The sequence below is a fragment of the Octopus bimaculoides genome, chromosome 6 (assembly GCF_046866305.1).
Source record: "Octopus bimaculoides isolate indiv1 chromosome 6, ASM4686630v1, whole genome shotgun sequence".
NCBI classification, from domain to species: Eukaryota; Metazoa; Mollusca; class Cephalopoda; order Octopoda; family Octopodidae; genus Octopus; species Octopus bimaculoides.
In genome coordinates this window covers 20,024,032-20,038,632 of record NC_142933.1, presented here as the reverse complement: position 1 = coordinate 20,038,632, position 14,601 = coordinate 20,024,032, and the positions used below count along the sequence as shown (strand labels likewise).

Sequence of the window (14,601 nt, the reverse complement as noted above, 5' to 3'; positions counted from 1 at the left end):
AAAGACAGATACAGAAGGCCGGTTATTATTGATGCAAAGGAGTGAATTGAAGATAAAAATAGAAGCACTTTTATGCACGGCACACGAACAAGCATTCGGTACAAAGTATGTGAAGTGTAGAATTGATGAAACCACTGACAGCGACAAACGAAGAATGTGTGTGGTGAGAACAGTGAAAGAGTGTGGTACATTGCTAGTGGATGCCCGAAACTGGAGCAACTTGAACACAAAAGGTAACATGTCAATGTGGCAAGAGTTATCCATTGGGAGCTTTGTGGAAATTTTGGGCCAGAAAGAACAAAGATGTGGTGTGACTAAAACCCAGAACGAGTTACTGAGAAATTGCAAAATCTTGTGGAATGCAATGATGGCCTGTGACCAACGGATTAAACGCCAAAAACTTGACATTGTTTATGTGAACAGGAAAGAAAAAACAAAACATGCTTGATATTTGATATAACATGTCCTGGGGAAAACAGTGTTAAAGAAAAGAAGAAAAAGTTATCAATTACGATGAAGTGAGGTGAAAAACACAGAGGCAATGTAGAAAGAGGATGTGTGACTGGCGCGCTTGGAAGTATTAGTTCCCAACTGCCAACATGGCTCAAAAAGATTAGAATATATATATAAGATAGGAAGCCTGCAGAAATTATGATTGCTTGGAACTGCAAGTATTCTCCCCAGGGCTCTTGAAGCGTGATTAGTACACAAGTGTCATCTCAGTCGGCTGGCTGTGAGTTGCTAACACTTTCCATCATACCCAGCAAAAACAAGCTGAGACTTTACATGATATTATAATTATAATAACTACTTCAAATATTGGCTCAAGACAAGCAAGTTCAAGAAAGAGGTTAAGTCGTTTACATTGGCACCAGTGTTCGGCTGTTACTTATTTCATCGACCCCGAAATGATCAAAGGCAAAATCGACCTCGGCGTAATTTGAACTCAGAGCACAAAGATGAACGAAATGTTATTCAGTATTTTATCTGATGACGTGCTAAATATTCTGCTAAATCGCCAACTCAGTAAGAACAAGAACAGCAACAACAGAAATAATGATGATGATGATGATGATGATGATGATGATGATGATGATGATGATGATGATGATGATGATGATGATGATGGTGATGATGATAATAATGATGATGATGGTAATAATAATACTAATAATGATAATAATAATGTATTGCATACACAAATGATATATCGCATTTACATGCAATGTCAAGATATCGAGTTCTGATACTGTGTAATTACACTCGCAAGACAATCATACAGTAATCGCCATCTAGGAAGGACAATATTTATATTTTAATATTTCTTTTATTTTTTTTCAGTTGAAAACGCAATAAATAAGAAAACACATTCAACCTCACACATACATACTCACATTCACACACACACGCGCACACAAACACACACACACACACACACATATGCTTATATATAAACATGCATATATTTTTTATGTATACATATATACATACACACATACATATATACACATATATACATATATATATGCACACACGTACATATATAGACACATGTATATACACATACGTACACGTATATATACATACATATATGCATACGAATATATCTTCGCTCACACACACACTCACACAAACACACACACATACAATATACAAACATTGGAAATACAAATCCTCGGAGATCAGTGGTTTCATGTTTTAAGCAATTATCAGCAATGACGAAACTTCAAATGATACAGGAGATTTCCTCAAAAATATTCACGACTCGCCCGGGATGAAGTCGTAGCGTTCTGTCATATCATTTTGATAGATTTCTGACAAGTCAAACTATTTTCTATATCATTTCAAAGCATACTTAACTACAATTATGTTTTATATCTATCCAACATTTTGATATATTATCAAAGTTTTGTTCGTACAAAGAAGTTCAAAATGACTACGTAATGGATATATATTCTATCATTGGACTTTTCGCCCTTGTTAATGATTGTGAGTGAACATGATACTATCAGTCTCTCTTTCTCTCTCTCTCTCTCTGTATATATATATATATATATATATATATATATATATATATATATATATATATATATATATATATATATATATATATACACACATACATACATACATACATACATAGATTGTCATAAGGCGGGTTTGTTAGTACGTTGAATAGAATGTCACAGTAGTTGTCACGACTTTCTGCGGTTTATGTTCAAATTCTGCTGACGTCAGCTTTCGGTTCCTTCATTTCAGCCTAGACGATAAATTATCAATCGATGTCAGTGATTTCTCAAAATTGTTAGGTCACATGATGTGCCTTATAAATTTCTTCCTCTTCATTCAATTCCTGAAATAGCGCAGACGACTACTTTAATACAAAACCATATCAAATCAAGTCGGCGTCCTTTTGTTTAGAGAAACAGCAATCGTATAGAGATTTATGGCTTGCAAACTTGCAGATCGCTTACTCTTTTCGAAAATCCACTCCTAAGCTTTGCACCTGCAAATATAAATACAAGGTTATCTTTCACTGCCGGAGGTCCATATATACATATATATATATATATATATATATATATATATATAAATATAAATATAAATATAAAATTTTTGTAAACAAACCAGAAAGGCTTCGTAAGTCACGGAGAAAAAGGTATTATGGAAGACTCATAGAATAATAATATTTCATTATATATATTCTCCGATTCAAAACGACATTTTTTTAATACAAACAAATGACCGAAAAATGACGAGCCAACCCTATCCAAAATCGAACCCACAAGTCAGTGCTTGGACAGCTCCTTGTGCATCTGATTCGGCCAAGCGCTCACCCATCAATTTCAGTTTAATATTATATATAATATTTGTAAACAAAGCAGAAAGGCTTTGTAAGCTACGGAGAGAAAGCTACTATGGAAGACTCATTGTATAATAACAACTGTATAAAAATATATCATAACAAGAGCACTCAGAAAGCGCAAACCTCCACCAAGGCAACATCAACGTCGTCTCAACGATTAGCCGGAGATTATTTTTGAAATGAGAATATCTGAAATAAAATCGACTGATCTCACAAACGAGAATACTAAGAATGAATCCGACTAGTCTCAAAGATTAAGTAAGAAAAACCGGAAGAATAATCCAGAATCCTTGCCCGGTACCGATTCGATCCCCAAATCTAATCGGTTCGTACCAGTCACGAGGCCAAATATGTGTGCGTGCGTATGTATATGTATGTATGTGTATACATGTGTGTATTCATTTATTGATATATGACCATATGTCTCTCTTTCTCTCTCTCTCTCTCTCTCTCTCTCTCTCTCTCTCTCTCTCTCCCTCCCTCTCTCTGCATACACACACAGAGTACATATGTGTGATATGTGGGTTTGTGTCCTTGTATATGTTTGTACTTTTCTACGTATCTTTATATTTAATACTGAGAAGTCGCACGGTCTAATGTTTAAGAGGGCGTTGGGCTGACGAGCATAAGCCTGTGGGTTTGATTGCTGGACCTGACGCTGAGTCAGTCTTTGTGCAAGATATCTCACGCGTACTAACCGACTGCTGTGGCAGATGTTTCACCATTTTCCCGTCACTTACTGGATGTTCCGCTAGGTGAAATCTAAGTGGAACCAAAGAGTACGTATATCTGCTTTTGATCAGATAGGTACGATTATGGAAAGGTACGATTATGGAAAGAGTTGTAACAGCTAGTAGGACATGGAAGTGAAGCCTAGGCTCATATAAATATGTCACTCAATCTTATGACGAAGCCTATTTGTAAATAGATACAAATAACACGTTTGAGAGGCAAAGCCTTTGAATGAGAAAATGCTTGTGTTATTTTTAGGTCACCCATATGACCCTTGGAGGATTAAATGAGTATATGTTTTTTTATTGGCTTGTGCCATGCTGGGGTACCATTGTCAACTGTTTTACACAATTGTGTTGACTCTAATAATCTGCAAGCTACTTATTCATCAGGTGGCTAAGTTCTAATAGAACTATGCGACGATGACGATCTATAGTCAATCTCTTTATACTCATATACATTTACACGGACATACTCATATACAAGAACCCAAACACTCACAAATCTACACATATACATACGTACACAGAGACATACAATTATAATGTAGACGCAATCAAAAGATTCACTAGAATTGGTTACTCTTTGAAGAGAAATCAATCAATAATTACATCTTCATTAATGATATATTGATTAGTGTGACAAAACAAAAAGATCGAACCGAAAACTATCTAGCCTCGTCAGAAATCGATTACCCGTTTCTGATCACACTCTCATGTGGTTAGTAAGCTAATCAGGTTGATTAATTTTCTATCCACAGGGAGAAATATACGTGGTTTCACACAGAAGTCGGGCTTATCTATACTAGGCCAACGTAAAGATGGATTTCCTAAAAAGAACACGCTCGTAATTTTAACCCAGCTTTCTATTTATGACATTGCTATTTATTATATATATATATATATATAAGCTCGTCGAAACGCCGGTGTTAAAACGTGGGTAGCTGATGAAATAGAATGTTCTCTATGTGGCTCGTGTGTTCTCGTCTACGTTTGTTTGCAATGTCCTGTACCCAGATATGCACCTATACATACAGGTGGATGTCGGTATGCACATACCTGTACGTATATATGCATATACTCATTTACTATTTGTTTTTACATGATTGAACGCAGCGTCTCACAAAAATTGTAAGTAGTTTTCGTAAACTTAACCTCCGACGCTACTCTATCTCTTTCTCTTTCCTTCTCCCCCCCTCGTTCTTCCTCTGTACTACTACGTATCTCGCCTTACCCATCTTGTTCTTCCTCTGTTACTACTACGTATCTCCTTTTCCCCCTCGTATTTCCTCTCTTTCTCTTTTCCTCTCGTTGCTCACCTATTCTTCTACTTCCTCCCTCTCTTTCTCCCTCTACCACTCTCTCTCTCTTCCCTTTACACCGGCATGGTCACATGCTTCCGGTCAATAATCCTTTCCTTCCTTGGCTTTCGCCAAGCAACGCACGCCACCACTTTGTCTCTCTCGGTTCCGTGCCTCATCGCGTTCATACACACATAATTTTTCTCGTCTGGCCGTAAAGCCTTTTCTGTTTGTTTTCCTGTCTTGTTTTTTGTCCGCCACTACATTCCTCCATGGCTAGATTTAATTTGCGTATACAAATTTAATCTGCGATCCATGGGACGAGCCGTTTTAACGATGCGTCCTGGCCGAAGCTCGTCGAAACGCCGGTGTTAAAACGTGGGTAGCTGATGAAGTAGAATGTTCTCTATGTGGCTCGTGTGTTCTCGTCTACGTTTGTTTGCAATGTCCTGTACAAAGATATGCACCTATACATACAAGTGGATGTCGGTATGCACATACCTGTACGTATATATGCATATACTCATTTACTATTTGTATATATATATATATATATATATATATATATATATATATAGAGAGAGAGAGAGAGAGAGAGAGAGAGAAAGAGAATTCCCCCCAAAACAAAAGACGGAGACAGGTAGTGTAGAAAACAAACATGTAATAGTATAACGCTCGGGGACTGAAAAACTCTTTAACGTTTCGAGCCTACGTGTGTGGCTGTGTGGTAAGTAGCTTGCTTACCAACCACATGGTTTCGGGTTCATTCCCACTGCGTGGCACCTTGGGCAAGTGTCTTCTACTATAGCTTCGGGCCGACCAAAGCCTTGTGAGTGGATTTGGTAGACGGAAACTGAAAGAATCCGTCGTATATATGTATATATATATATGTATTTGTGTGTATATGTTTGTGTGTCTGTGATTGTCCCCCCAACATTGCTTGACAACCGATTGTTGCAAACTGTTCCTGGACTTTCACGTAACACACGTAACTAGAGGCAGCATGCTTTGGGAATACCAGCATTTGCAACTTGTCGTTCAGGGATTGAAATTCCTGATGCAGTTAAGTACTTAGAAAATGAATCCTTGCTTTTGGTCTTTGATGGCATTGATGACTCAGTGGCATTGATGACTCAAACAGAATTTTATTTTTTTTTCATCAGAAAATGGGTTGGTTGATTTAGAAAGCTCTGAAAATTGGGTCTGTGAGGGACTTTTAAGGTCTTTCCTAGTTTGTGGTGTCAACTTTTCACACTACATATCATCAGTGGAGGGTCATGGATGCCCATGCTATTTGCCTTATATCCTAACGAAAAAGTTGGAAAATTGCCGACCTGTGAAAATTAAGTGTCTTCGCGCTTTAGCATTTTTACCAAATGAAGACGTTGTCAATGGAGTTGAAGATTTGTCTGATGATGAAAGCATCCCTTCTGAGTTTATTATTTATTTTGAGAATTCATACATTGAGAATGTAAAGGGACGCAGTCTTCGTCGACGGAAAGAAACCCCAAAGTTTCCTATCCAACTCTGGAATATACGTGTCATTGTTTTAAGTGACTTATCAAGAGCAAATAATGCAGTAGAAGGGTTCCACAATGCTTTGCGGTCATCGGTAACATCCGCACATGCGATATTGTGGAAACTTTGAATGCCTTTAAAAATGAAGAAGGCTTATGTCAGACGAAAATTGTGCGCATTCAACGTGAGGACTCGACAAAAAAAAAATCCTATCAAATGATTTATGTACGACTAAAGAAGCTAGTTCAGAATTATCAATCTGAAAACGTTCCGAAATTTTTAAGAAATGTTGTATGCAATTTGCCATACAAAAAATTTCTTCAAATATATTAAACATTTTTTCATAACTTTATTTTTATGTAATCGCCGTCATTATTATCTTCATGAGTGAATAAAATTTGATCTAAAATATATTCATATTACCTATAGTGAAATTTACCGTTGTGGAATTTACCCTGAATCCTATCATTGTATTCCAATTTCCTTAATTTTTCAATGATTAGCAGATGAATGACTATCTTTTTATACAGACACAACACAGGCTACACTTTCAGGTTTTGGGGATAAAATTTTCAGAAATAACCCAATAGATTTACCATTAATTCCGTGAAATACTAACGGATCCCGCTAGTTTACATTATTGTAATACAATATATACACAGAGAACCGTGAATAACCTGTAATTTGAATCCGACCTGGGAGCCCATCATTGAAGTATATGTGCATGATTTATGTCAGTTAATATGAATCATCATATATCTGTGTTTTTGTCTTTCCAATTCTGCGTTAGGCTTCCCCCCATTTTTTCTACTTCTGTGAAAATGTTATTGTTGTGGAGATCTAATTCGGGTACGAATGTTTATATATTTCTCATTCGCCAAACGCTACTGAAATTTCATCAATACAAAATGTTGAAATAAATAAACCTTATCACTGCTACTATTAACGTGTATTTCTTGTTATCATGTAATTAACCCTGTTCGTAATTCTTGCATTCCCCGCAGAACCAAACGCACTGTGTGTCATGAGTACAGAACGTGCTTTGTTTTCTATTTTCTATTTTTAGCTTAATATGTTCGCAGTGTGAGCAGTGCTACTTTTTGTGTGCTGTGTAGTTCTGGGGTTTTGTTTTTCTATCCATCTTAATCTATTTCTATAATCTCTAAATCAGCTATTTTTATAGTTGTTCGTTCTGTTTACAATCTCCAAATTCTGGTTATCTATTTCTTATTATTTATATTTGGATAGTTTCTCCATTTCTTTTAGAGATACATTGTTATCAGTTGGAATTTGTTATTGATTAAGAGAAATTTCTTTTCCTGAAGTTCAGGGATAACAATATCCGGTCAATATTATTCAGATTTATTTTCTGGTTCCTTATAAGTTTCTTTGTTTTTACTGTCTTTTTCTTTTATTTCCTTTGTTTCTACTGGAAAGAATATAGTTGAGAGGTGCTGTCAAATATCTTTCAGTCTCAGTTGTTTTGAGTTCTGCGCCTCTCAGACTTACGTTTTTCTCTAACTAGTACTTCATTCATTTGTGTCAAGAATAGGTCATGCAGAGATTTGTTCTTGCTATGGTCTTAGCGTGATTTTCTTTGGCCTTATCTTTAGTTTAGTTTAGTTTCCAAAATGTTTCCTCTGCTTGATTTTGTATTCTTCTCCCAGTTGCTCGTTATCTCAGTTTCTCTTTTGTACGAATTACTCCACTTAATGCAGAAAACAAATTTTCCCCTCCATTCTTTACTAGATATCTTTGTAGTCTGATAGTAGGTATGTTTGTAATAGTTTCTGGTTTCAGCAGTCAGCTACCCTCATACCTACTCATCTACTTACCTACCTATGTAGCTGTATTCACGATAAATATCTTTTTGTGTCGGCGTTCCCATGATATATTCTAAATGAAGTCATAATTTGTTCTTGTTTCTTGTTTAACATAGCTAATTCATTTAGCGTCCAATTGATAATATTATTACTATAATGTATGACCGGAACAACTAGAATATTGATTACCAATTACTGTATTTTATTTTTAATATTTAGCTCTATGTTAAATATTAAACTAATGCATCTGCAACGTTTTTCCTGGCCTTTCTTTTATTCGTGTGTATTGTATTATGTTGAATTTACTTGAATCCTAATTATTTTCTAATCTGTTTATGCTATAATTCTCTTATCTTTGTTTCTTTGTGCTTTATAGGTTTCGGTTTCCTTGGTACACTTTTTTTAAAACTAAATTGCAGGTCGATTTCTCTGCAGAATCTGAGTAGTTTATGTTACAATATTTCCAGTTAGGTGTCATGTGATGCATGGAAACTGAGTCTAACCAAATAAAGAAAAGCAAATAGTTTCTTTTCTTTCTATTGAATTTGTATCCAAGACTAGTCAAGCTATTTTAACGCCAAAACGAACACGAGTGGAGAAAGGAAGTGACTTAAGAATAATTACTAAGAATATTTCTTTCTTTGGTTGTATGTGTAACATCTTCTGGTGCACCTTACTGCTATTAGTACCAGTTTAATCATGGCTCTTGCATCCAGAATTCACGTGCACAAAGGGCTAATGTTATGATAACCAACAAGGGTTTCGCTCATTTTCGTCTTCAGTTATGGCTATTTCATCAACATATGACCATTATAACACAGAATCTTCAGCGTTGCTTCTTTTCCTCCGGAACTTAATTTCTGTTGTCTCATAGATGTGTCATATATCCCACTTGGTATTATTGCTATAAATTCCTTTTTTATACATTCTGTAGATTTGTTTCAGTTAAATCGCTAATTTCATTGGGAATTGAAGCAACACTACCGTGGATAATTGGTGGGTTGGATGTGGTGCTGATGAAAGATCTTGAAATATGCATATATACCCGTTACCTATTTCTTGTGCCTTTGATGACATGGTTACATGAATGTAAACGAATACGAAACGTCGTAAGTTCCATTCCTGACTCTGAAATCTATAAAAAATGTAGAGCTATACTTTAAAATGGGAACATCGTACTACTAACACGAAAGTAAGTTACAATATTGACTTGTAAACCTTTAATATATTCGTTAGTATATTATATTATATTAGAATATATTGAAGTAATGAATATTTACGTACTAGCTACCAGGAATGTGTTTTATATGTAAATTGGTCTATCCAATAATGCTACATCGCTAAACGTAGTGGGTAGTTAAGCAATGTGTTCGTGGATAATTGATGAGTTTTTTTTTACATAGACGTATTCGTATACCAAACATCGTAACATTTAGTATTGGCACTATATTCTATAGGAAATCTGTTGACACACTTCAAAATCAGTTATTTGTATTATATCGCGACGGTTTGTTTGATCACCTCGTCAGTGTCATCAGCCTGAATAGTTATGCCCCATATGATTGTGAATTATAATTAGGGGAACCAAGAAGGTATGAATTTGTGTTGGACATAATTCTTTGCGCTATATCTTCCGCCTTTTTACGATCTGAGTTCAAATCATGTGGAATTCAACTTTGCCAGTCATTTTTCTGATGTTGCTGAAATAAAAAAAAGCACTGACGTTCTGGGCTTAGAGGGAAGATGGCTTGTTAATAGTATCGACTTGCCCTTTCCCTCAAAACTGCTGGCCACGGCTTCAGTTAGGAGCAATTATTTTAGGCTTATACATATTGCTGTTCTCCAACTACGAACTCTTCCCGACATAAGGATAGAAACTAAAATGGCTTTAATTAAAATACACATTTGTTTAATATGTCAAGTTCCTTGATCTGCTGGAGATGGTAGTCTTACATCCAACTCTACTGTCGTAAAAGAAACATTGACATATTGTGTGATGAAATCCTAACTGCAAAATTTTGGCAGACAAGATTGAATAGTTGAGGTTGTAGTTAGTCAGTAGTGGCTGACTTTGGGCTAAACATCTTCATCAACAATAATAACAATAAAAACAAGCAATTTCAGTAATCTATTTATATATTCGAAAAGGGAATTATAATATCTAATCTCTTTGTTACTAATTGTGGATTACACTGTACGCGTTCTTGAAATATTCAAAATCAATTTTAAAACAATACTTCTAAACGATATTCCAAGCCTCGTGTTATGTTATCGTTTTTTCGTAATTTACGTCAATTCAATTTAAGACTTATTTCGAAGTTATTTACTCTTTTATGAGAGGAAAAAGTCTTAATCGATAACAACGCTTTATTTCTTTTTCATTATTTGATATTTATGTCGTGAATAACCTTTAGCATTCAATAAAATCCCGATCGTATTAAAATTTAAGAACCCTCTAAGTTATAAATGAAACAGCACGGGGCCTGTTCCATCAAACTGTTAAGAGTCTGAGAAGCTTATTGTTTTAATCTCCAGGGTAATTGTGGCAAATACACATTTAAAACTATGTATATTTCCTTGTTCATTAAATGGAAAATGTTGGTGTACGAGCGCAGTAAGTACATCTGTTAGGTTGCATACTTTACTTCGTAGTTACCTGGTTCGATCAGAATGCTCGGCAATTTTATTAAGATTTGACCTTTGCTATGTTAGTGAAATTAGGGTAGATTAATAATTGCTGGGTTGCGTACGATGGAGTATACCAGTTCATCTTTTTGCACTTAATCCATTGTCTGGCATTACATCACCACCCCTGATGCGTGGGTATTGTTATAATTATGGACATGAAATACCTCGATTTTACCAAATCCTTTGACAAAGTCGACCATGATGTGATTTGTCACAAGTTACGTAAACTTGGCATGGTTGGAAAACTTGGAGAATGGCTACATGATTTTCTAAAAGATAAATGTTAGGTAGTGGTGGTCAAGGAAATACAAATAATGAGTGGTGTTCCACAGGGCATCTTGGGGCCGCTGCTATTCATAGTGGCTCTCTCTCTGATATACCCTGAACTGCATAAGTTAAAAACCCTTGCAAGCTGTGCAGACGGTACAAGTCACCCAGAGGATACAGAATCCTGTTGCGCATCTACAATGTGAGTTGGGCAGTATGCAGTTAGGCTGGGGAAAATAACATGAAATTTAACATTGGAAAATTCCAAGTGCTGCGCTACCAAGACATGAAGCTCAATAAAGAGGAGATAGGATACATTAGCCTATGAATGATTGCAATCCCTGAATCAAAATCAGTGCGTGACCTCGGCATCGACATGAGTAATGATGCATCTTTCCAGGTGCATATTACCAAGCTGGTAATAACATGCAGACACTTGAACGGATGATCCTTCGAACTTTCAAAACTAGAGAAAAGGAAACCACGATTGTCCTATAAAGGACTTCCATCCTCAGCCGTCTAAATTACTGGTCCCAACCGTGGTCACCAAATAATGTAACGACGGAACTCAAGGCAATCCAGTGAAGCTACACAAAGAAGATCGACACAATACGACGTATCGGCTACAGGGAAATACTGAAAGAGTTAAGACTCTACTCCCTAGTACGAAAGCAGGAAATATATGCAGTAATAAACATTTGGAAAATCCTAGAAAAGCTTGCAATAAACTTTGGCATTGTTATACATACATGCATACATACATACATACATACATGCATGCATGCATACATGCACACATACATATATACATACATGCATATATACATACATACATGCATGCATGCATATATACATACATACATATACATCCATATATATTCGCACATGTATACACAAACACACACACACACACAATCACACACACACACCAAACGACCACTCCACTTCCAAATGAAGGAGCACCTAAGTATCAATGCCTTCCTTCCGAAAACGCCTCAGATACGGCAAAACAACCAAAGAGACAGATGCCTCCACATTGGCCTTGGAGAGAAAACTGGAAATCTACATGTAAAAGAAGTTGTATCGTTCCACTGCCTCGACCCTACAGCAACAGTTGGAGAGTTACATACGCCAACAGCTGGAAAGTTGCTTACACCAACGCCTAGGAATGTGTGTAACGAAATCGGTTTAATTTGACATTTTCTGGACTGCTTCTTCCTGAGGATAGGCGTTGCACCTGAAATATAAAGGTTTTTGTAAAACTCTCTACACTGTTAGACGCTTTCTAATTTTCCCGTTACTTTTCATTCTTCGATACAACACTGTTTCAAGCGAACTACAATGTTCTTATGTATTGCTGGTACATGTAACCCAGTACAATCTGTTGTATGGTCTAGTCATCGGGGACTAAACCGGCAACCCCACCAAGCTTACTTGTTGAGAAGGGATAAAAAACAAGACCCGTCAAATGTCGGAAGAACTCAGAAGAGTCAAATGCCCTCCAATAAAGTATGTAAAGTTGTGTGTGTGTATTTTGTGTTGTGTGTGTGCATGCATATTCGTGTGTATTTTTTAAATGAATTTTTATGAATAATTTGATGTGTATTATGTGCATGGCATTTTTTGTATATATATTATATATTTTTATATTTTTATTTGTATTATATATATATGTATATATATATTTTTTTATCTGGCACAGTGTGTATGATGGTGTGTATTCATTATTACTAAGTTTGTGTCTGTAAATATGTGTCAGTGTGAGTGCAGGCGAAACCCCTTAGACAAGACTAATATCTTCAGTCTTGTCATCCAAGACTGAAGATATTAGCTCTTCAGTCTTGGATGACAAACCATCTAGGAGAAGGATACTCTGAAGTTAAACTTGCAGTCTCAAAGAGCATCCATTGATAAGGATCTATTCCTCTTTATGGGATAAGCTTCTGGTACTTAGAGAGTGTGATTGGCTGAGTTCAAGCTTTCTCCTCACGTTAAAACATGTCTGGCACGGTTACTGCTCGAGCAAATTTTGCTGAAGTTACACGAACTAAATGAATGGGGCTGGTCGTCGCCCGAAAAAGGCTTAAATACAATTATGAGATCCATGAACTATGAAAATGCAAATGGAAAAAAAGGCTTAGGATCCAGAGGTGAACAGGTTTGGTCCGGCAGGTGCCCTAGGGTATTGCAGTCTGGGCTTGGCCGTCATTCTGCCATAGCGTGCAGCAGCAGTAGAAAAGTGTCCATGAATATAGGATGTTGTAATGTAAGAACGTTATTAGATTCAGAATCAAATAAAAGATACCCGGATAGATGGCCTGTTCTTATTGGTAAGGAGATGCAAAAGAATGCAATGGACATTGTAACATTATCAAAGACTAGATTTCTTGGGCAAGATAACTTTACTGAGAAACCAAGTGGCTACACATTTTATTGGAGTAGGAAAGAAGAAAAAGAAAATTGCAAAGAAAGACGTGGTGTTGCTTTTGCACTGAAAACCTTGGTTGATACCTTAGAGGAATTGCCATACAGTGTAAATGAAAGAATGATATTGCTGAGGTTGCCTTTAAAAAATGTCGGTATGTAACACTTGTTAGTGTTTATGCACCAACTATAAATGCAATTAAAAATGAAAAGTTCTCCTGTTATGATGTGCCGAAATATCCGCAAAATTCCACACGAGGATAAGATTATCATATTAGCTGATTTTAATACTAGAGATGGTAAAGATCATGAGACACGGGATGTGGATCATGAGACATGGAAGACATGGAGTGGGGATTTGTAATAGCAATGGCTTAGTTTTGTTGCAGATGTGTTCTGAGCTGAATCTATTTATTATGAGCACTGATTTTCAGCAAAGAGATAAATTCAAAACTACATGGATGCACCTCGGTTCACAACAATGGCACCTGTTAGACTATATGATAACTAGAAAGCGAAGTAAGAGAGATTTCTGTATAGTGCCGGTCATTCGCGGAGCGGGATCATCGCTCCCCGCACTGGACAGATGAAGTTTGTAGTGAAGCCAAAAATTAGACGAAGTGGCACTGGTATCATTAAATGTCTGAATGTGAATCTCCCTAAGGATGAAACAGAGTAGAATTTCAACAGAAATAAATCGAAAATTTGGATTAGTCAGATGAGTGGATGGACTTCAGAGGACAACTATACAATTTAAGTAAAGAAGTTTTAGGAGTAAAGAAGATGAAACGTCAGAATTGGTTTAGTGAAAGTGAGGGAAATATTCAACATTTGTTGGAAGAAAAACGAAAAGCATTGCATTCATTACTAGCAAATGGTTCTGACCAAAATAGAACTTTTTTCAAAGAGATAAAAGCGGAAGTGCAAAGAAAGATACGAAACATGCAGGATACTTGGTGGCAGAAGAAAGATTCGAAGCATGC

General features: G+C 36.3%; 2 protein-coding genes across 7 annotated transcripts in view; both read left to right on the top strand.

Moving 5' to 3' along the window:
- The window catches only part of LOC106872923 (G protein-coupled receptor dmsr-1-like), a 477,534-nt gene that overhangs the window by 282,342 nt on the left and 180,591 nt on the right, over positions 1-14,601 (top strand). The gene's annotated exons all lie outside the window — the stretch shown is intronic.
- The window catches only part of LOC149134969 (uncharacterized), a 20,641-nt gene continuing 19,863 nt past the window's right edge, over positions 13,824-14,601 (top strand). Inside the window, exon 1 of the mRNA XM_089353299.1 lies at positions 13,824-13,978. Coding sequence (XP_089209425.1) covers positions 13,824-13,978 — 155 coding nt within the window. The remainder of the gene's footprint in view (positions 13,979-14,601) is intronic.